The 27,228-nt window shown below is 52.0% G+C and overlaps 1 protein-coding gene across 5 annotated transcripts in view; it reads left to right on the top strand.

The window, feature by feature from the left end:
- The window catches only part of CD2H10orf90 (chromosome D2 C10orf90 homolog), a 220,767-nt gene extending 194,458 nt beyond the window's left edge, over positions 1–26,309 (top strand). For 4 of the 5 annotated variants that reach the window (XM_043597854.1, XM_043597858.1, XM_043597856.1 and 1 more), the window contains 6 exons: positions 2,501–2,791; positions 5,814–5,983; positions 8,240–8,417; positions 21,858–21,921; positions 25,168–25,267; positions 25,356–26,309. In XM_043597854.1, coding sequence (XP_043453789.1) covers positions 2,501–2,791; positions 5,814–5,983; positions 8,240–8,417; positions 21,858–21,921; positions 25,168–25,267; positions 25,356–25,394 — 842 coding nt within the window. In that variant the 3' untranslated portion in view covers positions 25,395–26,309. The remainder of the gene's footprint in view (positions 1–2,500; positions 2,792–5,813; positions 5,984–8,239; positions 8,418–21,857; positions 21,922–25,167; positions 25,268–25,355) is intronic. The other variant, XM_043597855.1, reaches the window with a different exon arrangement.
- The last annotated feature ends 919 nt before the right edge of the window (positions 26,310–27,228 follow it).

The following is a 27,228-nucleotide window of genomic DNA, read 5'->3' as shown; positions in this document are numbered from 1 at the left end:
CACAGAATGGTTCACATAAGAATTTACATTAGCGGCGACTGGGGGGCTCAGTCTGTTAAGTGCCCGACTTTGGCTCAGGTCACGATCTCCAGCCTCATGGGTTCGAGCCCCGCATCAGACTCTGTGCTGACAGCTCGGAGCCTGGCGCCTGCTTCAGATTCTGTGTCTCCCTCTCTCTCTGCCCCGCCCCCGTTCACACTGTCTCTCAAACACAAATAAAAAGAATTTACGTTAAGCCAGACAGACAGGTAACTGATAGGTGGGTAGGTAGGTCGTTCCCCCATAAAGAGCCGGACGCCAGAATGAAAGGAGCAGATTGGGAAGCACACTGCTGAGCGTTGATTTAGTTCTTGGTTCTTTAAGAGAGCTTCTCATGGAAGGAAGCAATGTGGAAAGGAGTAACTATCTTGAGACTCTTTGCTCATGACATTTCATACTTAAACAAAATGGGCAACATTCAGAAAGATACTTTCTGCACAAATTACAAAAGGCCCAGCCTTTGCCAGAGGAGGCCATATGTCTTCTCCAAACGACAGGACCGACGATAACTGCCATTTTCTTAGTATGTCCGATGTGCTGGGACCCAGGAGGGTGCTTCACTTCCTTCCGTTTGTTTGTGAGAACACGGAAAACCGGCCTCATCCCCCATTGATTCGCTTGCCTCAGATGCCAGAGCCAGGGAGCACACGCAGGGGACCCTCTGTGCCCTGTGTTCTTCCCGCCGCCCTGCACCGCATCACCACGCTCAACCTCTTCTCGTTGCCAGGGACACCAGGACTCAGGGACCGAGGGGCTGGAACAAATTACAGACAACTGAGATATTTTAAGAGAGGTCCCCGTTCTAATGAGTTCCGGGTAGTCATGGCCTTATTTCCTTTTTGTGTATGACGTTGGAGAAAATATTGCTAGAACCTTCTAAGAGTCCTTATTACTCCAGTGGTTTCTAGAACTTTTTTTTTTCCTCCCTGGTGCATAAGGAGGTTTGGACACTTGTTACTGGCAGCAGGGGCCCCTTGCATTCACATAGCAAGGAGCTGGTGCCTGACGGAAGAGTCACTGCCTTATGTAAGATGAATACCTTTGAAAAATGTATAGGGTATTCCAAAAGCAAAAAAGTAAACTAAAAACCAAGAGGACAAACCAGGCAAACGGTGGAAAGAAAGTCTCTCCCCCCACTCACTGTTCCTGGTCCTGCACTGCCTTCTCCCAAGGTTTCCAGCACCTGGGTCCTTCCAGGGATGTCCTGAGTATGTACGTTCTTACGAGCGGCAGCCTGATGCACCGTCCTGCGTTCTGCTTCGTTCACTTGATTGTGTATCTCTGAGACCATTCCACATCTAGACAAGAGCAATTTACCCTGTTCTCTTCCCTTGCTACGAAGGCTGGATGCACGGGGATTCAGCAGTCCCCTGTTGAGGGGCATGAGGTGATTTCCAGACTTTTGGAGTTACGGTGTGGCAACAAGCACCATGTTGTACACATTTTCCATCCGCTGCCTTATTAGAAGTATCCCCGGGACCTCATCAATTACCTCCTATCTGTGTACCTGCCATAGTACACAACCTACATAAGTGTTTCTATAGTCATAATGGGAGCTGCCATTTGTTAAGTGCTGGCTGTAATCAGGTATCGCACTAAACACCTTACATGGATCATTATTTTTTGTATTACCTCAATTTTAATTAATTTTAATGAATTTTATTTAATTTTAATTAATTTCGATTTTAATTCATATGATATTTTATAAAAATTATGTAAATTGTGTAAATGCGTGGTTCATAACATACATAGATGAACTTACTATGAAAACAGATGAAATCATATTTAGTGTTATACCTTATGATAGCATTACCTCGATTTTATAGATGGGGCCACCTACCTTATCCGGAGGAGAGGTAGGATTTGAACCCAGGTGCTCTGGCCCCACAGTCAGGGGACTGACACCCACTCTTGTGCCTGTTGTGGAGAAAGACATCTGAGTTTCGAAGGACACTAGCGAGCAGTCTCTTTAGACCAAATGCGTGAGGCTGGTGTATATACTTGAGCTTTTCAGTGAGCTGGGGGGTAGTCCTACCCGGACTGGTGGTCACGTGCTAGATGCCCGCAAAAGCACACGCACGTTTGGCCACTGGCAGCTCCAGGGCTCCCGAGGCAGTACTGCAGCCTATGTCCCTGTCTCCAGAAGAGGAAGGTGTGCAGAAGCCAATACATTTGATGTGCACTTGTCAGATGTGGGTTGTTTAATTTTTTTTTTAAGTTTATTCATTTATTTTAAGAGAGAGAGAGAGAGCATGCGCGCTTGCAAGTGGGGGAGGGGCAGAGAGCGAGGGAGAGAGAATCCCAAGCAGGCTCCGGGCTGTTAGCGTAGAGCCCGATGCGGGGCTCGATCCCACAAACCGTGAGATCATGACCTCAGACCAAGAGTCAGAAGCTCAACCGACTGAGCCACCCAGGTGCCCCTCGTCAGATGTTTTGAACACAGCTTTCATTTTATTTTTAGTAGAAACAAAAGTATTTTCTGGAAGCAGCAAGAAGCAACAAGGAGAAGCACGTACAACCTTGTCTGCTCCCCCGGTGGCACAGAAGCTGGTTAAAGATTTCCTTCCCGAGGGGTGTAGCTCTCCAAGCAACACCTGTCAATCTAGCACCTTCTCTGAGCCCTCAGGGAGTCGACAGCAAATCGTCCTGAAATCCAGAATCCTTTTTCCCGGGTTTTTTTGCCCCTTACAAGATGTATGCACCTCTCCACAGGAAGACAATGGTGTTCAGGTAGAAAGAGAGTTCCCCAAAGGTAAGGAGCAAGGGAGGTAGGGTTGAGACGATGCCTCCTTGATATGCATATGGAAAATGGTATGACGTCTTCCTGAGCCTTGGCTCATGCGAGCTCACCGTACAAAGCTGTCCCTTCTCCACTATGTGAGTTGAGAACAAGCAGAACCAGCAGGTTTCTGCGGTGGGTGCGTTCTCCCTCCTAAGCATGGAGAAGACAGCCCTGTGTGGGTCAGGCATTCCAGCCCTACTGTGCGTGAGGTCAGTAAGGAAGAGAGCCACTCCCGGGTGTGGGGCAGCCTCCCAGGCTTAGCTAAGGAAGGGTTGAGATGCTGATGTGGCTGCTGTGAGGTCCCCCAGGCTGCCTGTGGTCCCCTGTGACTGACTAACAAGGATGATGTCTGAGGGGTGCGGGCCCCCCATGTGCCCGGCACCCAACAAGCACGAGACCAGGTAACTCCCAATGTGAGCCTCGCGAAGATGAGGGAACCTAGAATCCCAACCAGGCCATCCCTTCTCTAAAGGCCAAGCGGCTGACCCCTACTCATGTGGCCGTGAGCACTGAAATATAAAAGAACATAAGTATAGAATAGAATAGAAAAGAGATCCGTGGTGCCGGTTTTCAGTGGGAAAATTTAGATTTCCTATCACTAGAGATTTTCCAGAACAGCTATGGAGGAGGGCGGAGGGAAACCCACTGGGTTATATCGCTTTGGGATATGAAGGCTAAAATGGGTTTCGTAATTGGTAGAAAATAATATCACTTGGGAGCCAAGTTAATCCCTAGCTCTTCATTGATACATTAAAGAAGCATCTATTAAAGCACCTACTGTGTGCCAGTCAGTGTGCCCGGTGCTCCCTGCCCTCCCAGCACCGTCAGTCCAGTGCTGGAGACCTATGTGTGGCAGAACTTCCAGGAAGCTGCAGGTGGGCACAGGTGCTCCCGGGAGGGCCTGGACAGAGCCCTCTTCCTCAAGGAAGATGATTCTGAGCAGGGGCGTGAAAGCTGATTAGAGGCTTACAGATCAGACCTAAGGGTAAAGAGCATTGCAGACTGAGGGCAAGTCACGTACAAGCCAAGGATTGCCGGAAAGAGCATGGTCGATTTGGGGTCCAGGGGCCCGGAGTACAGGGGAGGGGGGAGGGGCCAAGTGTGAGTCCCAAGTTGGAAAGTCCTCGAAGCCCACCCAGGGAGTGCGATCTGAGGGCGGGGCCAAGCCCTTGAAGGGGCAGAGATCTAATTAGATTTGCTCTGAAGGAGACCCTCTCCTGGACAGTGGGTTGGGGGGCAAAAGGGAGAGGGCCAGGCTGGGGCCGCTGAGGCCCTACCAGGGAGGAGCAGAGACTGTCCCTGGGGAGGAGAAGGTTTTCAAGATACAGTGGACAGAATGCTCTGGTGAGCTCTCTGGAAGAAAGATGGGCCTGCCCAGCCCACCCTCGGGTTGCCGGCTCCGGTGGGTGGGGTGCAGGTGGGGACGGGCATAAGGCCCTGTGGCTTCCCTCTGGACGGGGCGAGCCAGAAGAAAGTTCACAGCCAGAAATAGGAACGGCGTGGTGGAAGGCATAATTACCTCCCACGGGGTGGGGTGGGTATCCAGGCTGGTCAGCGAGGCCTAAAGCAGGAAGGGGGCTGCAACAAGGAAATCCTCCAGAAAGATCAAGAGAGAGAACGATTTGAGGGCCGCTAAGTAGTGTGTTGTTGGTCGAGAATCAAAGGCAATCGTCGGAAGTGGAATGCCCGCCAGGAGCCAGCTACTGAAGTCTGATCTGCCTGCAGGACGTGCGGGTTTTAGGGAACGGGTGGATTTCGCGCAGAGGGAGGACAGCGGGTCCAGGCCAGAGAGGATCCAGGCGTGAACGGTGGACGCCACAGGGGCTTCCGATGAGAGATTCCAGGGCCCATGGAGATGCCTCCTGTGGCCACGGGGAGCCTCCCAATGGCTGCCTCTCCACTCCCAACAGAACCAGCTCCTCCTGGGCACCTGGGCTGCCCCCGGGGAGAGATACAGGGTGAAGACGACCTGGTCTAGCCCTTGAGGAAGTCAGAGGCTCGTGGGGTTAAAAACATGCTGTCATGACCCCATCCCGCCACCCATGCTGCCCCCCTGTGTGAAGTATGTTCTTGCCGCGGGAACACAAGAGTTGGCGGGATGGAACCTGCCTTGGGAAGAGGAGGCCTTCGTAAAGAAAGGCTTGGGGCTCAGCCTGGAGGTCGGAGGTCACTGGGTGCAGAATCAAAGGGGCTCTGTGGCCATAGGAGGGGGTGCAGGTGAGGAGCGAGTAAGACGCTGCAGAGCTTCAGAATTGGGGAGGTCTGGGGGAGGGCTGTGTATGGGGACAGTGTGGCGGGGGTGGGGGAGCTCACACAGGAAGCGCGGGCTAGCACGAGACTGAAGGGGCGTTGTGTCCCTGGCAGCGGCCTTGGTCAGTGAGAGCTCGGTGAACATACGCTAATCCCTCCTTCCCCACGCCAGAGGCTGCCCTGTGAATCAAGGCCTCCCCTGACCTCTTCCACAGGGAGGATGTCGAAAGGGCCGGAGGAGGTGGCCAGATCCAGCACTGAGAGAGAGATAATTCCAATTATAAATGGGAAGCCAGTGGTAGTCCCTGGCAAATGAAGGGGGAGGGATAAATAATTGAATACCGCTTTTCCGTCTTACATCATTAGTGTAGCAAACAGAAGATAAATTAATACGCTGCCCCCAAACGACTGAGCTGTGATAATTGTACACACTTAATGTGAAGCACAGAGTGGAAAAGTTTCTTTTTCTTATGAACAGAGGCGTTTTGAACCCTGGAAGCCAGGGGACTACCTCCATGGGGTAATTAACCGGTCGTGAAGTCTGGCTGCCTAGAGACCTTCCTCCCTGTGACCAGGGCAGCTGGGGAGTCTAGGGAGGCACGATCTCGTCAGCTTCACGAGGCCCATTAGTGACCTACTGGTGTCTCTCTTCTCGAAATTGTCTTCTGTGTCTAATGGCACCGAGAAGCCAGGCAAAAATCCTGCTGCCCCTCTAAATGGAATTCTCAATCTTCTCTCCCAGGAGATTACAAGTGCTGTGACTTGGTTGTAAAAATAAAGGAGTGCAGGAAGAGGGAGGAGCCTGAGCCAGCGCCCCCCGAGCCAGCGCCCCCCGCGCGACCAGAGACCCCTGACCTGTCAGAAGACTGTTCTGAGTATCAGCAAACACCTGCAGGTTCCTTGACCTTGCAGGTAAGGCCTTCTGTGCACCCCGGCTTGATCCCCACCAAGGGCAGACCTTTCCCCGGGGAGTGCGTGGGGGGCCCGATCTTGCTTCCGCTTGTGACCCTGGAGCCTTGACCCCACCCCTTCATAATGGCTCTGTGACTCTGGCCAGGTCCCCTAACTGTTCTGGGCCTCCGTTTCACGGTGTGAGTAATGGAGAAACGATACCTATTCCGCTGAGCTAGAGTGAGGATTGCATAATATCCATAGTGACAATGGTCACAGCAATGACTGCGTTTATTGAGCGGTTCTGAGTGACGCTGAGCGGGCCTCTTCCCAGCACCCCTAATGAAGCAGGGGTCCCTACAATCCCGTCTGCATGTAAGGACATTCGGCTTTGGAAAGATTAAAGAGGTTGCTCTAAATCACACGGCCACAGGCTCAAGGATATGAAAGCTTTCCTTTGGTGTCTCTTTCGGGTTGTGGTCGTCGACGTAATATGTATGCTTTTTTTAAAGTTCAGAATTAGAGATACGAACACGAGAAGGGCACACAAATAAGACAAAGCCTCTGTTAACGGCGTGTCACATAGTGAGGCACACCTTCTAGGCAGGCACTTGATACGTTATAAACCTCCCTGCAGATGTGGACATGGTGCCATCGGCTGGTCCCTGCACCCCTGGGGCCCTCGGTAGGTCCATGGCGGGAGACTCTGGATGCCCCCAAAGCAGCCACGCTGGGCCCCTAAGCTGTCCCCAGGGGCTATCTCTGCAGGCCCCAGTGCGTCATAAAGAACGACCAGCCGAGAAGACTCCTTCCCGGGCACAGCTGCCAGGGCCACATCCGTGACACAGATGGAACCTGAGCTGCCCTCCCCCGGGAACCCGGGCAGAGGAGGAGTCGGGCAGAGGAACGGGTCAGACACGGCAGCACGTCCCAAGGGCCTTTGCTGAGAACCTACTATGTGCAGAGCTCAGGGTAGCAGCTGCGAGGGATACGGTGGGGGTAAGACACGGCCCCCGCCCTCCAGGAGCTCACGGCCCAGCATGGCCAGCAGTGTGTGCAAATCCCTTGTACGAGGCGGTCTGTGAAGTGTCACGATGCTCAGGGTGAACGGGGAGCCCCAGCGGCTGGAACTCTGACTGACGGGCGTGGCTGGCGTGTTACTCCAGGCCCAGGAACCGCCTGAACCGAGGTGATCAAGGGGTAGCAAGTTAAGAGCACGAAAGGCAGCGTGGGAAAAACGCGGGGGTCTCTCAGCTGAGGGTCACCGTGGGATCCGCCGGTGAGCCTCAGGCTTTCTATCGGTCAAATGGGAATATATTCCCTGCCTTTCAGAAGCAATGTGGGGATTCCCCGACACAGTGAAGCCACATAAGCCATCAGAATGCAGCGGCGGTGGTCACTCTTTTCCAGCAGACCTGGGGAGGTGGCTTCGTGCACGCGTGGAGGTGGGAGGACACTGAGGGATGTGGCTGAGCTGGAAACGTGGGCATGCTGACCCCGTCTCTGGAGCTTGCGGGGCCGTTTTGCATAGGCAAAGATACCTTGCCAACATTTTCTTCCTGGAAGGAGACGCCGTTCCCGTTAGCCAAGATTACTGTTTCTGCTCAACAGGCACATATTTCACGCTGGGTGGATGATCTAGGTCTGTGCCTGAGGTTTCCAACCCCCAGCAGAAGCAAGTGACTCATAATGCCTTCATTCCTTCCCCACCCATGGAATATGGAGTTTAGGGCCCTCAGGTCTGGGTCTGTTGGAAAGCGAATGAGTTGACAGGGAGAAGGAATGCCTTTGCACTCACAACCTCACTGCCGGTTGGTAGTCATGCTTGACGCTGGCCAGGCCTGACCGCCAGGCCCTATACCATCAACACGTCTGTGATGGTCTTTACGCAAGGCCACGGAAAAGAGTTGTGGTGTGCTCGCATGCTGGGGCTATCGGTCTTTGAGCATTGTACTTTTTTTTTTTTTAAAGAAGTTTATTTATTACCTTTATTTTTGAGCGAGAGAGTAAGAGCAGGGAAGGGGCAGAGAGAGAGAGGGAGAGAGAGAAAGAATCCCAAGGGGGCTCTGCACTGTCAGCACAGAGCCTGATGCGGGGCTTGGGCTTATGAACCGTGAGATCATGACCCGAGCCGAAGTCAGGTGCTTTAACCGACTGAGCCACCCAGGCGCGCCCCGAGTGTTGTACTTTTGATCAGGTTCTTGAACAAATCAGAAGGATATATTGCCATTCTGGGTCCCTTCTGTTAACAATAAGATGTTCTCTCGCTGCAATTAGGAAGCGCTGGAGGTCCGTAAACCCCAGTTCATCTCTCGCTCACAAGAACGGCTGAAGAAGCTTGAACACATGATACAGCAGAGAAAAGCCCAGCGGAAGGAGAACCTAGCGCAGAAGCAGAGTGTCTTTCCTGTCCGCGCCGACAAGAAGCAGTTCACAGTTCCCCACCCTCTCAGCGGTAAGCTGCAGGTGGCTTGGGGGGGGGGGGCAGGTGGGACGGGGTGTCTGGGAGGACCAGGACCTTCATCCAAGGTGATGATGCACGTGATACCCCTGACACACACAGGACGCGGGTTTGTGCCGCACATCCAAACCTCCGTGTTGTCCTGAAGCCTGCCCTGGGAGCCAGCCCGTGGCGGGAGCTGATACAGGGTGCTGAATTCAGCAGAACCAGCTTGGGACACAGATTTACCACTACAGCTGGGAAAGAAGCCACATAACTCTAGCAGCCAGGGTAGCAAGTTCAAATTCTTGGCTCCTAACAGACATTTGCGAGAGATCCCCTTTGCCCTTTGTAGATTGCAAAACAGATCTCAGGGTGAGAGGTTGACTCCAGCTTGTCTACATCAACATTTGTCATCCTGAAACCCCCTTTCCTGCTGTGAGCGCAGAGCGCGGATGGCCAGCTTTCCCCCCCACGGTGTAGCCAGTGTCAGGCTGGCCCCGTGAGGGGCGGCACTCGAACGCTCATTAGACGGGGGGTTCTCCGGAATCTTCTCTGGGCCAGGCACCATGCTGGGAGGTGGGGATAGCACAGTGAGCCAGACTAGACTTGGTCCTTCCTTCATGGAGCTTATAAACAGACTATTAAACCAGCAAGAATAACAGGAAGGCTTGAGGGCAACAGTGGAGACATCGGAGCCCATACTGATGGCCTGCCAACTCAAATCTTAAAATCTGGAGGCCTGGGGAAACCTCCATTTTATTCCTTTGGATAGAGGAACAAGATCTTTCTTCCTAGGAAAATGTTCTGGCCCCCAGGAGGTGAAATCATGCATATAAATCTGGATAAAAGTCCTCTAGGGAAATAACCATATTCAATAAAATACAGCTTCGCAAACATTACCAAGATCCTTCGGGGGAGCCTGGGCGACGGAGGACACAGGGTGTTATCCCAGAATTCCTGCTCACCTCCGCAGTCCCCGTGGACAGGCTATCTCCTTCATCCACCGGGGCCCTGCGGGTCCTAAGACCCAGGCAAGGATGCATCCTCCTTGTGGCAGAGGATTCAGGAAAACACCTGCTGCTGTTTCCCAGTGTGCTTAAAAAAAGAGAAAAAAAAAAAAAGTCGACAAAATGAATGTGCGGAAAGTTCCCCTCTTTGAACGTGTGTCTCACATTTTCAAGCTGCCTGGCAGATCCAGGCTGCATTTGGGCGTGTTCCCCCAGGGACCAGAATCTCTGGCTCGACAGAGAAACCTAGGTTCGGTGCAGACTTCTCAAGTTACTACAAGGAACCAGCCACCAGTGGGAGCCACCACCCCCCCCCCCCCGCCCCAGGGACTTTGACGTCTCCCCTTGTCTGGAGAAGGGCTACAGGGGTGCTCATGATGTGCGAGCCAGCTGGCCTTGATAGTTTTGAAGATCCTGCTTGTTCAAAATGGTTAAGTTAACAAATATGTTGCCGACAGACATAGAGCAATGCCACTGTAGAGCCCAACAGAACCACCCACAAAAGATGCCGTCCGATCAGCTTCCTTTTTAATCAGTCCCGTCCTTTGCGTAGGAAGAGATGGAAGGCCAGAGACGCTCAGAAGCTCCTTCTGGGCGGGGCCGTTCAGCAGCAGTAGAGCTGGGGTTCTCATCCTCGGGGCCAGCTACCTACTGGCTGTGCCACACTGTGGGTGCCGAATGGTCTAGAACCACCATCATCTCAAATATTAGGGAGATGCCCGTCGGTCATCCCTAGGGCTGCTTTAAGAAGTGACCACAGGCCGGGGGCGCCTAGGCGGCTCAGTCGGTGAAGCATCCGACTTCCACTCAGGTCATGATCTCGGGGTTCGTGAGTTCGAGCCCCGCGTCGGGCTCCGTGCTGACGGCTCAGAGCCTGGAGCCTGCTTGGGATTCTGCGTCTCCCTTCTCTCTGCCCCTCCCCTGCTTGTGCTCTCTCTGTCAAAAATAAATAAACATTAAAAAAAAAAAAACCTTTAAAAAAGTGACCACAGGCTGGTTGGCTAAAATAATAGGAATTTAATCTCTCAGAGTCTGGAAGCCAAAAGTCCGAAATTAAGGTGTCTAAAATGATTAGGGTTTTTTTTTGGAGGCTCAGAGGGAGAATTCATGGCTATGCCCCTGTCCTCGCTTCTGGTGGCTTCTGGTGGCTTCTGGCGGCTTCTGGCAATCCTTGGCTTATAGATACATCACTGCTTTCTCTGCCTCCATTTTCACATGGCTTTCTCCCCTTGTCTATGTGTCTTTGCATGCACATTTCCTCATCTTAGAAAGACATGAGTCACTGGATCAGGATCCACCCTAATCCAGTATGACCTCATTTTCACTTGCATACTTCTGCAAAGACCCTATTTCTGAGTTAAGTCACAATCACAGACTGGGCGGGGGGTGAGATTTGAACATATATTTTTGGGGAGACGTAATTCTACCCACTACGGTATCCAACTGCGGTGTTTTCCCCCGAGCAGGTCTCCTTACAAGGTCACATTAAATGAAATATACGTACTTTTTCATTTAGAGAGAGAGAGAGAGATCGAGTGAGGGAGGGGGCAGAAGGGGGGGGGAGAGGGAGAGAGAGAGAGAGAGAGAGAGAGAGAGAGAGAGAGAGAATGTGTCTTAAGCAGGCTCTATGCTTAGCTCAGAGCCCAATGTGGGGCTTGATCCCAAGATTCCCCGGGATCATGACCTCAGCAGAAATCAAGAGTTGGACGCTCAGCCTACTGAGCCACCCAGGCGCCCCTAAATGAAATCTTTAAAGGATATTTAGATCACTTAAATATTCAAATATTCAAAATATATTTATAATTTTAAATCTATACATTTATGAATATATTTAAACATTCGCATGAACATTTTAAAATCATGTGTAATAAAAGGTGATCAGACCCAGTCTGCAGCTTTAAATCACCGAAGCACCCTTTGTCGTCCCCCAGTTCTGAGCTCGCCCCAGCAGCTATGATGCCGTGGGCAGGACTTTGGGGCATGGATTTTATGGCCGTTCTGCCCGTCCCTGCGGTATTTATGTGTCGATGAGAGCTTCAGGCTCCTGTTTGTTTGCGTTGGGTCAGTGAAATCAGACAACTTCTGAAACCAGAGCCTCGTGTGAGCTGGGGCAAGTGAGAGGAAGTGTTTAAGCCCCATGAAACGAGTCTCCGTTGCACATCTTGCCTTCCGCCTGTCCGCTGGCAAGATGCTAAAAGTGAGGCGAAGATGGCTTTCTTCCGGGCGAGATTAGTTAACAGGTCATATGCGTGCACGAACTCCAGCTACGGCTTCAAGACGGCGGTTAGAAGGAGGACTCGGGTTTGCTTTCTGAGCTGGGGTCGCTGCCTCCGGCGGGGTCTGCCCAGGACAGGCTGGAGAGGCGCGGGTGGGCGGGCGCTCTGCCGGCAGAAAGACACCTGCTCCGGCAGGGGCCGCCCCAGGAAGTGCCTGACCTGCAGGGACTATTATGGCGAAGGCCGGGGGGCTGGGGGGCAATGCGGCTTCCTGTTGACCCTTGGATTCTGAGCAGTTGTGCAGCCTCGGGGCGGAGACAAGCGTGTACGTGCGTGTGTGTGCACACAAGTGTGAGCGTTATCGGGGCTCCCTCTTTGTAGACGGGGATTTTCGTGGACAGCTGAGACTAGAGAGCGACAAGGACGTGGCATTATAAGGGCCCTGCCTACAGCCCGGCCTGTCTTTACTGTCTCGCCAGCTGGAGTTTGAATTCTCAAAGTGAGGACACGTCCGCTTGCTCGCCGGGAGCCTCCTGGGCCACCTCTGGGCGGGCTGTGGCAAGTGACATGAAAAGCCTTTTCATCCACCTGTTAGTAAGCCTTTCTCGAGAACCCGCTGTGTGCCCAGTACGGTCCCAGGTCTCACGGGCCTCCCCACCTCGTAGGGAAAGGGTGCAGGCGATACTTGGGGCTGGGGGTGCCTTCTGATGGGGAGACCTCGGAGCCGCGCCAGGATAGGTAGAGACCGCGCACGGTGGTGCGGGGTGGGGGTGGGTGAGGGTATAACGTCAGCAGGAAGAATTGTCAGGGTGTCGGTTTGGCTAGGGCTAGACTGCCAAGTGGGGGTGCGGATCGAGGGGGGTGACCATAGATGCCGCTTCCAAACTGAACCTCATTTCGAGGTCGGAAGCCCAGGCGGGTCATGGTAGGCAGTCCCAGGGCAGGGCAGTGGGATGTGGGATGATGGCAACTGGGCAGAATGGATACACTGCGGTGCCTGTTGAAGTGTGGAGGAGAGAAGGTGAGAGCAGCAGCCGAAGGAGGAAGGCAGGAATCAGGCTTTGCGCTCAGCCTCTGAGGGTACAGACTCTCCCGTCTAAGGGCCTCCCCCCACCCTTCCCCCGTCAGGGCTCTTTTGCCCACGTCACCATGGTTACCCAGGCTGTGGACCATCATCCCCATGCAGCTCCCTGGGTCCGGGGGTTGGTCATGGTCACGGGCCGACCTTCACCGGGGAATTGGAATGTTTCAGAATTAGTCCCTGCTTCCCCCTTGCAGAATGAATCTGGGGCGGGATGAACCGAAAGCATCAGGTATGGCGACCTCAGACATGGGGTGGGGCAGGTGGGTTGGCACCCACAGGCATAGACAGCACAGAACCTGTAGCTCGTAGGTGCTCAGTCAGCGGCAACCCTCACTATCCTCTGTGGACCCAGCCCAGAGCCTCCTGGATTTCACCCCTGCGACCGAGACCCCTCCTAGCCTGACTCTGTCCCCCTGCACCCAACCCTGCTCAGCTGGTCTCATTGGCTGTCCTTCCTTACTTCAGGGTCCCTAAACCCGCTGGTAGAAGGCTTATCTGTCTCTACTTGTCTCTGCCCTACAAAATCCAGCCTCTTCCTTAATCTCTTGCCCCCAGGGCTCTTCCTTCTGCCTCCTGCCGTGCCCTCCCTGGACTGTGTGGTGATGCACACTTAGCTCTTTGTGAATCGCTATGGCTGTGGCCCTCCCAGCTTGTCCCCGCAACCCGTGAATGTGTAGAAGACCCACGAGGAGTAGCCCCTTCTTCCATGAAGCTCTCCCTGATACTCCCATCCACTCCCCCCCGCCCCCTCCCTCTTCCATTTGAGCCCTCGTGGCTCTTGCGCCTCTCGGGATCCCCACCCTCCTGACTGTCTTCCCTTTGGATTACGGTCCTGCGGGCGTGCTAGTCAAATCGCCCTAGATTGTAAATGCCGGTGGGCGCGTGCCTGCCGCCCTGAGTCACTCTGGGCAGCCCTCCCGCACCCGAATTAATCTGAATTGCATTATCCACACTTCCCAAGGTGATCCAAGTCAGAGCCATTCAAATCACGGACCAGCAGAGGGACGGAATTCTCCGGAAGGCGCTGCAGAATTCCTTCTCCAGCAGATCTGCCTTCAGTGATGATTCTTGGCTGGAGCGAGCATTAAAATTAATTTGCATTCCCAGAGCATCGAGCTGGAGAAGTGACCCAGCAGATACGAGATGGCTGGGGAAGTCATCGCGGTAATAAAAATGTGCTGTTCATCACGCAGCTAGCTGAGCACCAGCCCCGTTGTCCCACGTCGTTGCCTGGTCTGATCTCGTGAATGTTTCTCCATAAGACATCTGAATAAATATTTGGGGGTAGTTCTCCCGCCATTACTCACAAAGGAGTTTTTAAATGTGCTTATCAGATAAAAGTAATTGTTACTTCATCAGCCTGCAAAGAAAACAAGGAGCTTGAATTAGCTAAAAGACTCCCTGGTTCAGAGATACTCCTTTTCTCGATTGCCTGGATTTTATTTTCCAAATGATTTCCCTCTTATCCCACAATGCAGTGCAGTAGTAAACCTTGCAGTGACACTGAGGACATAAATCTACTTGGCAATGAGAAGGAAAGTTTATTCATCATCTGTAAATCACCATATTTTGTGGTTCTCGAAAAAATCCTGGGAAACCCTGGAATTGGAGCAAACAATGACTCTCGAATCAACAGTTAATCTTTCGGACTTTCACCAACTGTTGCTGTTTTATGGGGAAGAGTGTGATTTGAGCCATTGTTAAAGTTCCTTTAAATGAGTAATTTAGGGGCGCCTGGGTGGCTCAGTTGGTGGAGCGGCCGACTTCGGCTCAGGTCATGATCTCATGGTCCGTGAGTTCGAGCCCCGCGTCGGGCTCTGTGCTGACAGCTCAGAGCCTGGAGCCTGTTTCAGATTCTGTGTCTCCCTCTCTCTGACCCTCCCCCATTCATGCTCTATCTCTCTCTGTCTCAAAAATAAATAAATGTTTAAAAAAATAAGAATAAATAAAAAAATAAGAATAAATAAATGCCTTTGAATACACACACCTTTTAAAGAAAACGTGGGGGCAAGTACACCAGATTTTCTTTCTAATAGAGTTTAAATCCTCTAGCTACAAATAACAACTTTGAAAACAGCATTACAACTGTTCAAGGCGCTGAGAAGTTGTGCAACAATGAAGACTGCTTACATTTGTTTAACCTTGTTTTCCCTAAACTTTTTTTTGTTTTGTTTTTACCTTGGAATGCTTTGATCTACTTCCTGAGAGTTCACTTTGGAAATGTTGTTCTAGGAATCTTTGCTTATAGAAAGATCTACCATGGTTTGCTAAGGAAACCCCAACCAGAGTGTAAGTCTGCCGTTTCCCACAGCCACCTGGGACGGCGGGAAGGAGGCCTTACCCTCCTTGCTTGTATTCTTTTGGTCTAGCAATGCCAGGAAGCAAGGGTGGAGGGCCGTGGGGACCTCTGGGCAGCAGACTGTGGTGCCGGCTTCGCAGTCTGTGTTCGGCTTTGCCCCACTGGGTGCTTGTGCGTTGACAGGCCCTGCCTAGACCGTGAGGGTTCCCCTGGCATCCGCACCGATGCCATCATGCTGGTACCCAGCACGATGTCCATCAGACAAGAGGAGCCAGTTAGTCCCTTTGGAAAGTATGTCACAAGCGTGACCGTGTGACATAATGGGAGAAGGAGGGGGCTCGTCTATACCAAGAGCTCAGACAGGAGTGATGCAGGGCAGAGACCTCGTGGACACAGGCTCGCCTTCCTCTGTGGTCCCCGTGGCTTTTGTGGGAGCCAACAGAGAGCCTTGGGCCCCTTAATCCTTTGCTGGGTCTTTGAGGAGTGATTAAGTAATAAATGGAAATTTGTCTTTGGCCGCAGGGATGGAGTGTGGATGGAAAGGAGCAGGGGTTTGGGGAGGGGGGGTGAGAAAGCAAACAGAGTACAAGAAATCCACCCCCCTTGTCCTCAAGGGGTTTCGTGCCACTTGGGGAAAGAGCTGGTCTGGCAGACAGCTGGAAACCAAGTGTAGAGCCACGTCGGAAAAGCTCCTGAGGGCTTGTGCTGCTGCTTTTGGTCCGAGTTCAGGATCTAACCAGGGAATTGCGTAAAGACTCCATTTATCTCCAAAACTGTTCCTAATAGACATGTTTGACCTGGGGATCTGTTTCCTTCAGCTGGAGCGGTGGTCCCCGGGCCCCGTCTGCACCATGCTGGGTCAAGAGTTCTCCCATCATGGGGCGCCTGGGCAGCTCAGTCAGTTACGTGCCCGACTCTTGGTTTCGACTCAGGTCACGATCTCCCGGTTGGTGAGTTCGAGCCCCACATCAGGCTGTGCACTGTGCAGATCCTGCTTGGGATTCTGTCTCCCTCTCTCTCTGTCCTTTCCCCCACTCACTTTCTACCTCTCTTTCAAAAAAAAGAAAGAAAGAAAGAAAAGAAAAGAAACTTAAAAAAAAAAGAGTTCAGTTACGAAGATCCGCCTGCGTTCTTGGTGAGCCCTTCCCATCACCGCGCCATCCCCGCACTCAGGCTCTGAACTCGGGGGTGAATCTCTGTGCAGGAACTGAGCTCTCCATGAAGAGAACGAGTGAGTCTTCTCTAACCAGGAGGCTTCGTACTCTGCTTCTCACACTGAGCCTGCAAAGAGAAACGGATGATCCCCGGAGACCTCTGGTTTATTTTTCATTTCTGAACGTTGTATGCCTTCGCCAGAAGGATCTGAGAGCCTCACTACACTCGCACACTTTGATAGCAGCCTCTCTGTTGTGTGGCCGGGTGGTGATTGGGACGAGCATCGCTTTCATTTAAGTGCCAGCATCTGGGCCGCGTCCACCACCTTCCGGGCCCCCAGAGCAGGCTGTTCACGGTGTGGAGCTGTCATTCAGAGCAGGATTCCACCGAAGGCTAGAACAGATCTGAGAAAAATGGGAAACGGTTATCCAGCCCAAGACTTCATCATCTCAAGGGCACTTCGGAAGCAAGCGGCCTAAGAGTCTTTCCACTTGCCTTTGTCCGGTGTGGTGTGTATCATTTAATTTCTGGAGGGCTAATTAGTCCAAGTGAGACCCCTTTGCTGTTGCCTCTGTCAAGCAGATTAGAGGTCCCATTGAAGGGAGCTGAATAGAAAGGAGGCGCAAGTAACGAGATTCAACTCTTGAAAACCACCATGTGATTATTCCAGCGGCCGGATGCTCAGCTGCTCATTGGCTCTGAACAGCTCACTGGCAAAATGAGCAGCCCTGTGATCTCAGAACACGAGATTCGGGGGGCCTTTTTTTTTTAGAGAACATCCTCAGAGATGTTCCCCCCAAACACACCCCATTTTCATTCCTTTTGGGAGGCCCTGTCTCTAATAGAAGATTCTGAGAGGTGTAGACTTGGTGTCTACACTCCAAAGTGGTTTGTTGGCTCCCTGCTGGATTCTCTCCAACAGGCATCCCTTGGTTTTGGTGTTTCTAAGATAGGGGAAGCAAGTGCCTGAAGGATTCTTCAAAGTGCTCAGGGTGACTGCAGAAAATGAGCTTCTGGGAGGGCATTGTAGTAATAAATCCAGTGTGAACTTGATTATCATTTAGATTACTTGTTCAATAGGGAAAATGAAGCTTTGCAATCAGAGCGGTAGATAAGGGCTCTGTGCGCACAGGAAAAAGAACCTCAGCCCCATAAACAACCAATCTGCTGGCGTCTGGGTGATCCTTGCTGCCTCCTGGCAATACTGTCAGCCCCCTGAATGTGGAGTCCACCCATCTGTGTGTATGTGTGTGTGTATGTGTGTGTGTTCACATGTAGGAGGTGAGGGCTGTAATAAACACCCACAGGTATTTATAGAGATTGACGGGGTATCGGGACTCAGCTTTTATTCAGCTGCTCTCCCAGAGCAGCCTCCGAAGCACCAAAATCTTGGTAGCTGGTTATTGGCTGACTTTGAAACAGGCAAGGGCTGAAGCATGTCTGGCCTTGCAAATTAAATGATCAACACAGGCCCTATGGCTCGGTTACGGTAATGAGCCAGACACAAGAGATTGGGAGGGGGGGGGGCGGGGCGGGGCGCAGGCGCGACTTTCTAGAAATACAGAAATGGGCAATTTACCTTAGTCATTTTATTGAAAAAACTGAAAACAAACCCCAAACTTCCTCGATTTGAATGTTAATGAGAAGTGACTACAGCCATGGTTTTCTTTCCTCTGTATCAGTGAGTTACAACAACAAAGCTTCAAGGAAAATCCATAAAAGACCAGTAAGCAGGCTGAAAATTGTTCTCGCCCGTCACTTTAATTTCATAAAGGCAGAATTTTCATTCCAAGAGAACGGATAGATGCGATTTCGCTGTATTTTTGAGCAAAGCTCATGCAGGATGGTTTCTATTCCCTGAAATGAGGTCCCAGACGGGTCCCCTGCACCTGTCCTTGTAAAACCATCTCTGGCTGCAGGCGGGTCCCAGTGGGGCTGCCTCATTCCTCTCCACCGTTGGGGGCAGCTCTTCCTTTTTCAAGATTCGGCTTAGCTGTCTGCTGCTCGGAAGTCTCCCCCAGAGCCCTGGACCCCACACAGACCCTCGGTTCTGGCCCCTAAAGGCCTCATTTATCTGGCTCTCACCCTGGGCTTAGTTCCCCGGGTGTCTCACCAGAGCACCGAAGAGGTGAAAGCATTAACAGTCATCATATGAATGGCCAGTGCAGCGCACAGCCTGGGCGTCACCCTGATTCCTCTCTGTGCGCCTCACTTTGCACATGGGCAGTGTCCCTGAGGCTGGAGACCACCTGCTTCCCGGCCCCGGGAGCACCGCCGTCTCCAGGATACCCCCCCAGGTGCCTGATCTGCCTCCCTTCGGCCTGTTTGTACCTCCTCCACCCGGTTTGTGTATGAACAGCCACCGGTCGTCTCCTAACAACACACGTCGGATCTCCTGTGTGAACCCCACGTGGCTCTCTGTCTCTCTCACTGTAGAGAAAAAGCTCCTGAAAACAGGCCTGCAGAGCACGGTACGGATGCCTCCCAGTTTGCGTGCACGTTAGCATCACCTGGAGCTTGGGGTTCACGTTTCCAATGCCCACGCGCGGGCATCGTGGTCAAAGCCCCCTGGTGGTTGTCAAGGGTGACCTGGGGGGAGAATGTTGCTGTCTTTGATCTTGGGCCAGCCACTGGCCTGACGTCACCTCGCGCCTCGTGCCCTCCTCCCTCCCTCTTTGGTTCCCACCAGGCCTCCCCACTGCTGGTCTTGTGGTCATTTGGGTTGTGGTTTAAATACCTCCTCCCCCGAGGGGCCCTCCCGCCCGCCCCGGCCCCCCTCTACCATGTGGCCATCAGAGCACTTGCCTGATTCTTTGTGGCCAGTTTGTAAATTATCTGGCCTCCCCCCTCCACAAATGAAATTCATGGTGGCAGGATCCTACCTACTTTTGTTTTCTTCTGAGCCTCCCCTGGTGACGTAGGAATTGCTCATTAGATGTAGGAGGAAGGAGGGTAAGAGAAACGAAGTTTGGGTGCATCTCGTGGGAAGGGAGCTGGCACTCATCAGGATGCCCCAAAATATGGATTCTGCAGTACGAATTAGCAGCAGTGTTCTGAGGTCAAGAGCCTGTGTGGACGGGGCTGGACTGATTCGGGCTGAAACCCAGCTCTTTGAAGTCCGATTACCCGGACGCTAAAGCACAAAAAAATCACGCGCATGTCACAGGGTTGGTGTGCATGTCAGGGGAGATCAGGTTGGAAGGCGTCCAGTGAACCCTAGCGGTCCTGCTATAAATAACAACGTGGACCCCTCGGATGTGACACACGGCTCTCAAAGTGCCAGGCCGGGCTCTGTTCGCCCCGGTGAGGTTGGGAGCCATTAGCGACACCCTTGTTTTATTTCACACAACTTCCTCCCGGGGCATGGACCTGCCGCCTCTCTCTTCCCTCCCCACCAGAACAAAAGGTCTCACCGTTCATCCGATGTGTTTGGTGCTGTTAGGAAAACTCAAGTCAGCAGCCGAGGAGCAGACACTTTCCCAAAGCGTGGGTGGAGCCCACCAGCTGGGGCGCGCCCTCTTGGACGGAGCCCTGCTTGTTTTTTGTACCTAACGGGGCTGCTGGGCCCCGAATTCAAATTTCCGCTGAGGCACAGCAGGCCACGAAGAGTCCAGAAAACAAAACAGTGGAGGTGCCAAGGAGCTCGCATTTGCTTTTGTTTCCTCTTGGAAACAAAACCGAAGCTCCATTGTGGTATCAGGTGCTCTAAAGAAACAAACTTTAAAAAAAAAAAAAAAATCTGATTTCCCAGAGGAGACGGCGTACAATTGGATTAAGATTGTAAAAAAAAAAAAAGTCACAACTCCAATTTGTATTCGTATTCCCTTGGAACACTGTCTGTCTGTCCGTCTGTCTGTCTGGGTTGACCTCCCTCTACTCTTGAGCGGCTCCTGAGTGAGTGCTAATCCAGGTTTGAGGCTAATTTTTTGTAGAGGTTCCTTCTCCTCGCCTGAGTGGGAGTCTTCAACCAGTCATACGAGTGCTCACCCAAGCGCATAAGTGCCCACCTTGAGGTGCCACCCCATTTCCTTGGGAAAGTGATTAGGTTGTGTCTGAGGCTCTCCACTCTGGCCTGGTCCTACCTGGAGCGAAGGCCAAGTGTGGGCTGCTGGGAGGCACCCTGGAGATCTTCGCGGTGATGTTGGCTGCTCCTTTCTCATACCTTTCCAAACACTGGGGACATTTCCCTCTAGCTGGGAACATTCTTCTGATTGTTTTGACCCCTCTTGTATTTCTTCTCTGAGTCTTCCCTTTGAAGTTTAGCAATGGTGCCATTTTTTCTTCTGCATTGAGTAACCAGACAGACTACAAGCTCAGCCACTGTGTTGTTTCCAACTTGTAAATCAGTACCAGTGTTTTCTTTCTCCAGAGGGGACAAATTTGTTAGCATCCCTCTCTTTACCCACCCCCCTTCGTGTATATTCATGGAAAATTCTGTAAGCCCGAGAAGTCTTGCGTGGCTCTACTGAGTGAGGGGATAGATCCACATGGAGATTAATAGAGACACATGGGGTCTTTGCTGGGGATCCCAAGGAGCCCCTTTCAACTGTGTGACACTTAGCTAGGATGCTGCGTCGTGCGCCTGCTTTGCTCAATGGAAGGGGTAAACTGGTCACTGTCTAGGTGTTTCAGAAAGCGTGGCAGCTTCTCAGCTGTAACTCCATGTAACACGTACCCCAAGAGTATTATTGCGTGACCGACTCTTGGTTCATCCATAGGGTGGAGAGCATCGTGGGGATTTAAGTTATTGCAAAAAGGTACATATACACTGTGTTGAAAACATACATACTGCTTTTGGGGCGCCTGGGTGGCTCAGTCAGTTAAGCGTCCAACTCTTGCTTTCAGCTCGGGTCACGATCTCACGGTTTGTGAGTTCGAGCCTTGCGTTGGGCTGTGTGCTGACAGTGCAGAGCCTGCTTGGGGATCTCCCTCTCGCCCTCTTTTTCTGCCCCGCCTGCGTGTGCACGCGCTCTCTCTCTCTCTCTCAAAATAAAATAAACTGTAAAATACATACCACTTTTAATGTACAAACCTCATTGTAATTAGTAATATGTATTTACACTGAAAACATTCCAGACTCATAGTGATTCTCAGTCACTGTGCACTTTCTCAAAGGACGTTCCTACTATGTTGTTGTCCATTGCCTTTCCGACTCTGAAAAGGGGTATTCCCGCCGTGAGAATGGATTCAGAGGCTGAATGTCCCTGAGGGGTGGGGGCCCACTTATGAGTATCAACCCCTGCTCTCAAAATGCTCCAGTGATAGCTGGGAGACTTCCTTGTCCTCAGAGGTACCAAAAACCTAGTGTGGAGATCTTTTGTGGGTGAAATGACCAGACACCCGTACCCAAGGTGACCCTGAAGCACGTTTTGGGGCCACCGTAGCACTGCCCCCCGCACCCTAGGAATGTTGCTAGATGAAGCACACGAAGGAGTCACTGGCTACAAGGTATGTTAGACGCTGACCTTGCACTTCACGCCCGCGTTTAACTGTCATCAAGACCAACCTGCTGGTTGTCAGTTTCAGTCTGTTTGTGGTATGTGAGTGTCCACTGAGCCCTGCAGTGTTTGTGACAGGTGGGGGCTTAGACTGAGGCTCAATAACCAAGTGCGTCCTGGGCCCACTGTAATGTTTCTCTAGAAATGTGCAATAGCCATAGCTTCTGAAACTAATCTTTCGGTTTCTTTCCAGATAACTTGTTCAAACCCAAAGAAAGGTACATTTCGGAGAAGGAGATGCACCTGCGATCTAAAAGGTACTTGGTGGTGGTTGGAGGTCAAGAAGTTGTGGGGGAAGATGGCGGGGGGGGGGGGGGGCCGACGCATCCAAGTGCCGTCCAGAGCGGCCATTGTTGTCAGCTCTGCCTCTAAGGTCTGAGGTCTTCTTGGCCGTGATTTTGAGAAGCTGGCTGAAAGAAGTGCGTTTGTCCAATCGCACCTCGGAACGTTAATGCCGTTCTTGGAAACGCCTTGGGAAAGCGGTGGGTCTTGGCTTCTGAACTGATCCGGTAACTGGTCTCTGAGAGATCCCCAGGCTCGTAATGGGAGCGCTTCTGCACGCTCTCATCGTCTCTGTGGGCAGGAGCCGTCGGTCGCGGTGCACCTTTGAAGGTAATTTCGGGAGGAGGACAGAGGTGGTTTCTCCTGAGGGCCTGGACGGTGGCGGAGCCTGCCGAAGGGAGTCCAAACTTGGAGGCCGCTGGCGTGTGGGAGCCCGCAAAGCCACGGAGGGCCACGCGCTGGGCGTTCCCGCTGTCCCATCCCCGGCGGGCTTGGAGGCCTCGCTGTCCACAAGCTAGCTCTCCCTGTTCTGTGTGGCTGGTTGCTGCCCTAGACCCCTACTAATTCTCACCCACCTGCTGCACACAAAGGGGGCCGTTCTTTCTGAGCCCCGGCCTCGTCACCAAAATGTTATAACTCGGCAGTGTCGGCCAAGTTCGTGCCAGTAAAATGCCATCAGTTTATCATAAAGTATCTAGCGCTGGGAGGAGCTGTAATAATTAAACCAAACTGATAGTGTGCTGAGAGAAACTACGGAAACAGGAAGAATGTGTTTCTCCACGGCCCGGGCACAGCATTTCTGCTTTTACCATGGCTGTATCGCTTCTGCGATAATTCGCCAACTTCGGTCATCTGCAGGGAACCCCTTTGTAAGTGAAAAAGTGCAAGGGAGGAGAAAGGGGGCCACCCCATTAGCAACCTCGTTCACCGCCTTCTAGCTGGGGGTTTACAGGGCCACTGGGTTTTCAGACTTGCCGTTTTAGAAGTGTAGGGCTGTGTATACCTCAGGCCAAAAGTATTCCTTTTTCAATTCAGTGAAAAAATTCAGCCAACTCTCTCCCTCCCAGTCTCCAAACCCCAAACTGCTATTATGGAGCCTTGCAATTAAAATAATAGAGCTCAAGGCAGCTCTCATGGTGGACGGGATCGTCCTATCGTTTTGCTAAAAAGGAAACTGAGGTTCGGAGAGGGCACACAAGCCAGGTTAAGGTGCCTCCCCTGGGAGGAGTCAGTGCTGGGGTTTTCACTCTGTGCCCTGAATGGGCTCTGACCCTGGCCCTCAGTCCTCAGTCTCACCAGAGCTTTCTTTTCTTTTGTTTTCTTTGTTAGTAGTTTTTATCTTAAAAATTCAAACAGTGGAGATGAAACTACAGTCCCCCATGACCAACTGTCTTCCCCCCACATCACATCCCTGCACCCAGGCCTTTCTTCAGACCCACGCTTATCAGCTGTCTGTGTGTCCTTTCTGTGCCTGAAAATAGACTTTTATTTGTACCTCTACAATTACCCATCTTTTACAATTTTTTTTTTACATTTTATTTATTTTTGATAGAGACAGAGCACAAGTGGGGGAGGGGCAGAGAGAGGGGGAGACCCAGAATCCGAAGCGGGCTCCAGGCTCCGAGCTGTCAGCACAGAGCCCGACGCGGGGCTGGAACTCACAGACCGCGAGATCATGACCTGAGCCAAAGTCGGACGCTTTATATATATTTTTTCCATAGCCTTTTTTCACTTTATGTCTGCGGGGTCTTTCTGTGTCAAAAGATACAGTTATGGATGATTTTCCTCATTCACTTAAATATCTGCCACGGGGTGCATCGTATGGATATACCGTAGGTTATTTAGAAAGTCCTTTTAACAGAATACTGCATCCAGGCCCCTAGGAGTGAGACCCGGAATTTTTATCTGAAATTGCCCACATGATTCAGATGGTCGGTGTCAGGAAGACGGTCTCTGTGCATCTGAAGGGATTTCCACCATGGAACTTTGGGACATTCGGCTTGCCTACTGATTCCTTACAGTCCTCTCCCTGGCCCTTTCTAGAATAGTTCCTGGATATGGCAACCGTGTGTTCATTTATTCATTCAAACCGTGTCAACGGCATAAGCTTTTCCCAGACGTTTTCTGCTACCTGGTCGGGGGACAGTGCTGTGTGGGGATGGACAGACCAAGGTTCGAAGCCCAGCCCATCCTCCAGCTGACGGACTTTACACGAGTCTCCCGGCCTCGCTGGGGCTCGGGTTCCTCATTCCTGTGGAAGCAGGACACTGCGTGCCTCTCTCGACTGTTGTGACGATTGAGAACATTCACGTCAGGTGGTCAGCCCGGTGCTCAGAAACCAAGATAACGTCACCTGCTAATTTTGTCATCATTAATATTTTTATACTTCGTTAATTACTATTTTAACAGTGGAACCGATTAAACAAATTGTGTCTGGCTTTCAGACATGAAAGAACATGACAAAACGGTGTTGACCCACGTGCCGTGTATCTAGCAAAACCCAAAAGCCCAGGCGCAGCCGCTCTACTGTGTCTGTGGATTCTCGCAGAAATATTGTTTGGTGTCAGTATGCAAACAGCTCCCGTTAGGAGGTAGGAAGGAAGGGTCCAGAAGAAGGTCTCTTGGGCCCCACTTCCCTTGAAAACTCCTCATTTTATACCAGGACGAGAGCGTAATACGTATGCCTGAGACGTATTTGGAAGCAGTTTGATTAGGAAGGCATCAGGTTAAGAGGTAAATGCACATTTATGTGTGTGTTATTCGAGCACAATTCCTGTTACTTCCATGTATTCAGCGCTCTGTTTCTAAGCCACAGGAAGGTAAAAAAAAAATTGTAGGAAGATGGTACCTGGGGCAAGTTTACACGGAGGGGCAAAGCAGTAGGTTTGGAATCTCTCGCTTTAAACAAGCATGCCTTAGACAGTGGGAGGGGGAGGTGGCAAAGAAGGGACGGTCACTCCCACAGCTGGCTTCTCAGCTTTGACCCCGGGTCGGGGGGCCGGGGGGCTGCCCACTGGTGATGTCCCAGCTTCCACCGCCTGCTCTGGAGACAGAGCCGGTAGGGCAGCGCTGGGTCCGGGCGCCTCCCAGCTCCGAGACGGCCCCTCTGCAGCTGGGCTCCTCTTTGTAGAGGGAGAGCCTGCCGACAAGACAGGACACAGCTCCCCCACAGGCACACGTTGTCTTGCTACCATTCCACAGGTTTTCTGAATCTGTTTCAGAATCTATAATAACTTGCCGGAAGTTAAAAGGAAAAAAGAAGAACAAAAGAAAAGAGTGATCTTGCAGAGTAACAGACTCCGTGCTGAAGTCTTCAAAAAGGTAATGGCCTGGCCCCAGCAGGTGTGATGTGTGCGTGGCTCACAGATGCTGAACCTGAACTTAACGTGTTTGTCTCCTGCTTCCCTAGCAATTACTGGACCAGCTGCTTCAAAGGAACGCGGTCTAAACACAGGCCGCCCTGCTGACCCCCTACCTGGACCCGAGATGCCTTCAAACGCTGGATCAACCATTAAACGTAGCGTCATCTTCATGAAATGAAAACTTATTTTATTTTGGATTTTTTTTTTTTCAGAAAGGAAAACCTAGCTTCCTGAATTGCTTACCCAAACCACACAAGAACAGTAACCCTTGAGGAAATGGGTCCCCAGACTCTAGAGGGGTGACCGGTGGGATGCAAACCTCTAGACACAGCCCCTTCATTTTTCCACTTTGGGACTTACTTTTAGATTTGGAGTTTCAGCCACATCCCACCGGGGGGGGGGGGGGGGGGGGCGGGGAGGCCTTATCCGTTCACATGGGCCTAGATCCCGGGGGGTTATTGGTTTTGTTTTGTTTTTTTTTTTTAATCAAATTTGGGGACCTAAATCTATCACTTTTTAAGTATCAATCCCAACTTTTGCCAGTTCTGCAAACTCCAGGTTAGCACCCATTATTCTTCAAAATTCCCTGGCTGTGTGGGCCACAAATGCTAGAAGCTGACCTTGGAAGGTAGTGGGCACTCTGCCAGAGGCCAGGGGGCACGCAGCCTGCTCCTCTGTGACCTGGGGTGGCCAGGGCACCCTCACTACCCCACCCCGCTCTGAGTCCTCCTCTAGAAAAAGACTCTGTTTCCACAGAAGCCAGGAGAGCAGAATTGGTGGGAAAAAAATTATAGGTGACCTCAGTGTTTACCACAACGCCCCCCTCCTCCCAAAACAAAAGCCGGCCGGGTCGCCAAAAATGGCCCGATGGCTCCAGCTCTGCCGTCTGTCCTTCCAACGATTGACATTGTTCAATATTTATAAATGTGTGTTCGGGGAGTTAAGAACCTAACTAGTTTTTATCAAAGATGGAAATAAATGCAGTTATTACAAAAATTAAAGTATCGCTGTTGTGTACCCTGCTTTATAAACCGAGTAGCCTCTATGAATGACACTTGGTGAGAAATGGCCTCTGACCTGCTCCTCTAACCGCCCCAGCGCCCAGGTCAGGAGCCCCGTGCTTCCTGATGCCCGGGGGGAGGAAGGTCGTCCCCAGAGAGCAGGCTTGGGAGAAGCCAGGCCCTGCCAGCTCCCCTGTCCCCATCCCTCCTCCAATATTGCATAGACCATCCCCTTTTCTGGAACGCCTTTCATTTCTGTATCTGCCAGAAAACTGCTTAAAAACCCCAGATTCTCTCCTGACACCGTCCCCTCTGCCCTGCCCTCCGGGATGAATTGGTGCTTTGTCCTTTGGGCGCATTGTATCAGAACCCACCAGCCAGAGACGATCGAACAACATGGTCAGGAGAAGACTCCGGATTCAGGTCTTGGCTGCACTGCTCCCCGGTCTGTGCCCTTAGGCAAGGGTGTCGGTCTGGATCCAGTCAGGAGAGAGAAACCACATGGCAACTCGGACGGGGAAGCATGATGTCCACAACCGTTTACCATAACGGGACTGGAGTAACGAGGGATTGGTGAGTGAGACGTCAAGGGAACTCGGAAGTGTGCAGGTGGCAGCGACAGTGTCCTGGAAGGAGCAGATAGGATGCAGAGGGATGATTGTGGCTCCGCAGGTGACAGGCGTTCCTGCGATGCCCTGCTGATGGATCTGGTTGAAAATCCTCCCTCTGGAACTTTCCAGAAGCCGGATCTCTAAGATGCACAGGGAGCCATGTTACTTTGCTCTGGTACTGCCTGGGGGGGATGCTGGGGAAGCAGCCACAGCCTGACCCACAGGAGCCCGCTGAGCAAACCGCCCCAGGCCTAGAAGGCGGCACCCTTCTCTCCCACAGTGTCTCAGTCTCCTTTACCGACAAAGCT

This window comes from Prionailurus bengalensis, chromosome D2, assembly GCF_016509475.1.
Source record: "Prionailurus bengalensis isolate Pbe53 chromosome D2, Fcat_Pben_1.1_paternal_pri, whole genome shotgun sequence".
In the NCBI taxonomy this organism is placed as follows: domain Eukaryota; kingdom Metazoa; phylum Chordata; class Mammalia; order Carnivora; family Felidae; genus Prionailurus; species Prionailurus bengalensis.
The sequence above is the reverse complement of the archived record's forward strand: the minus strand, read 5'-3'. Positions and strand labels throughout refer to the sequence as shown.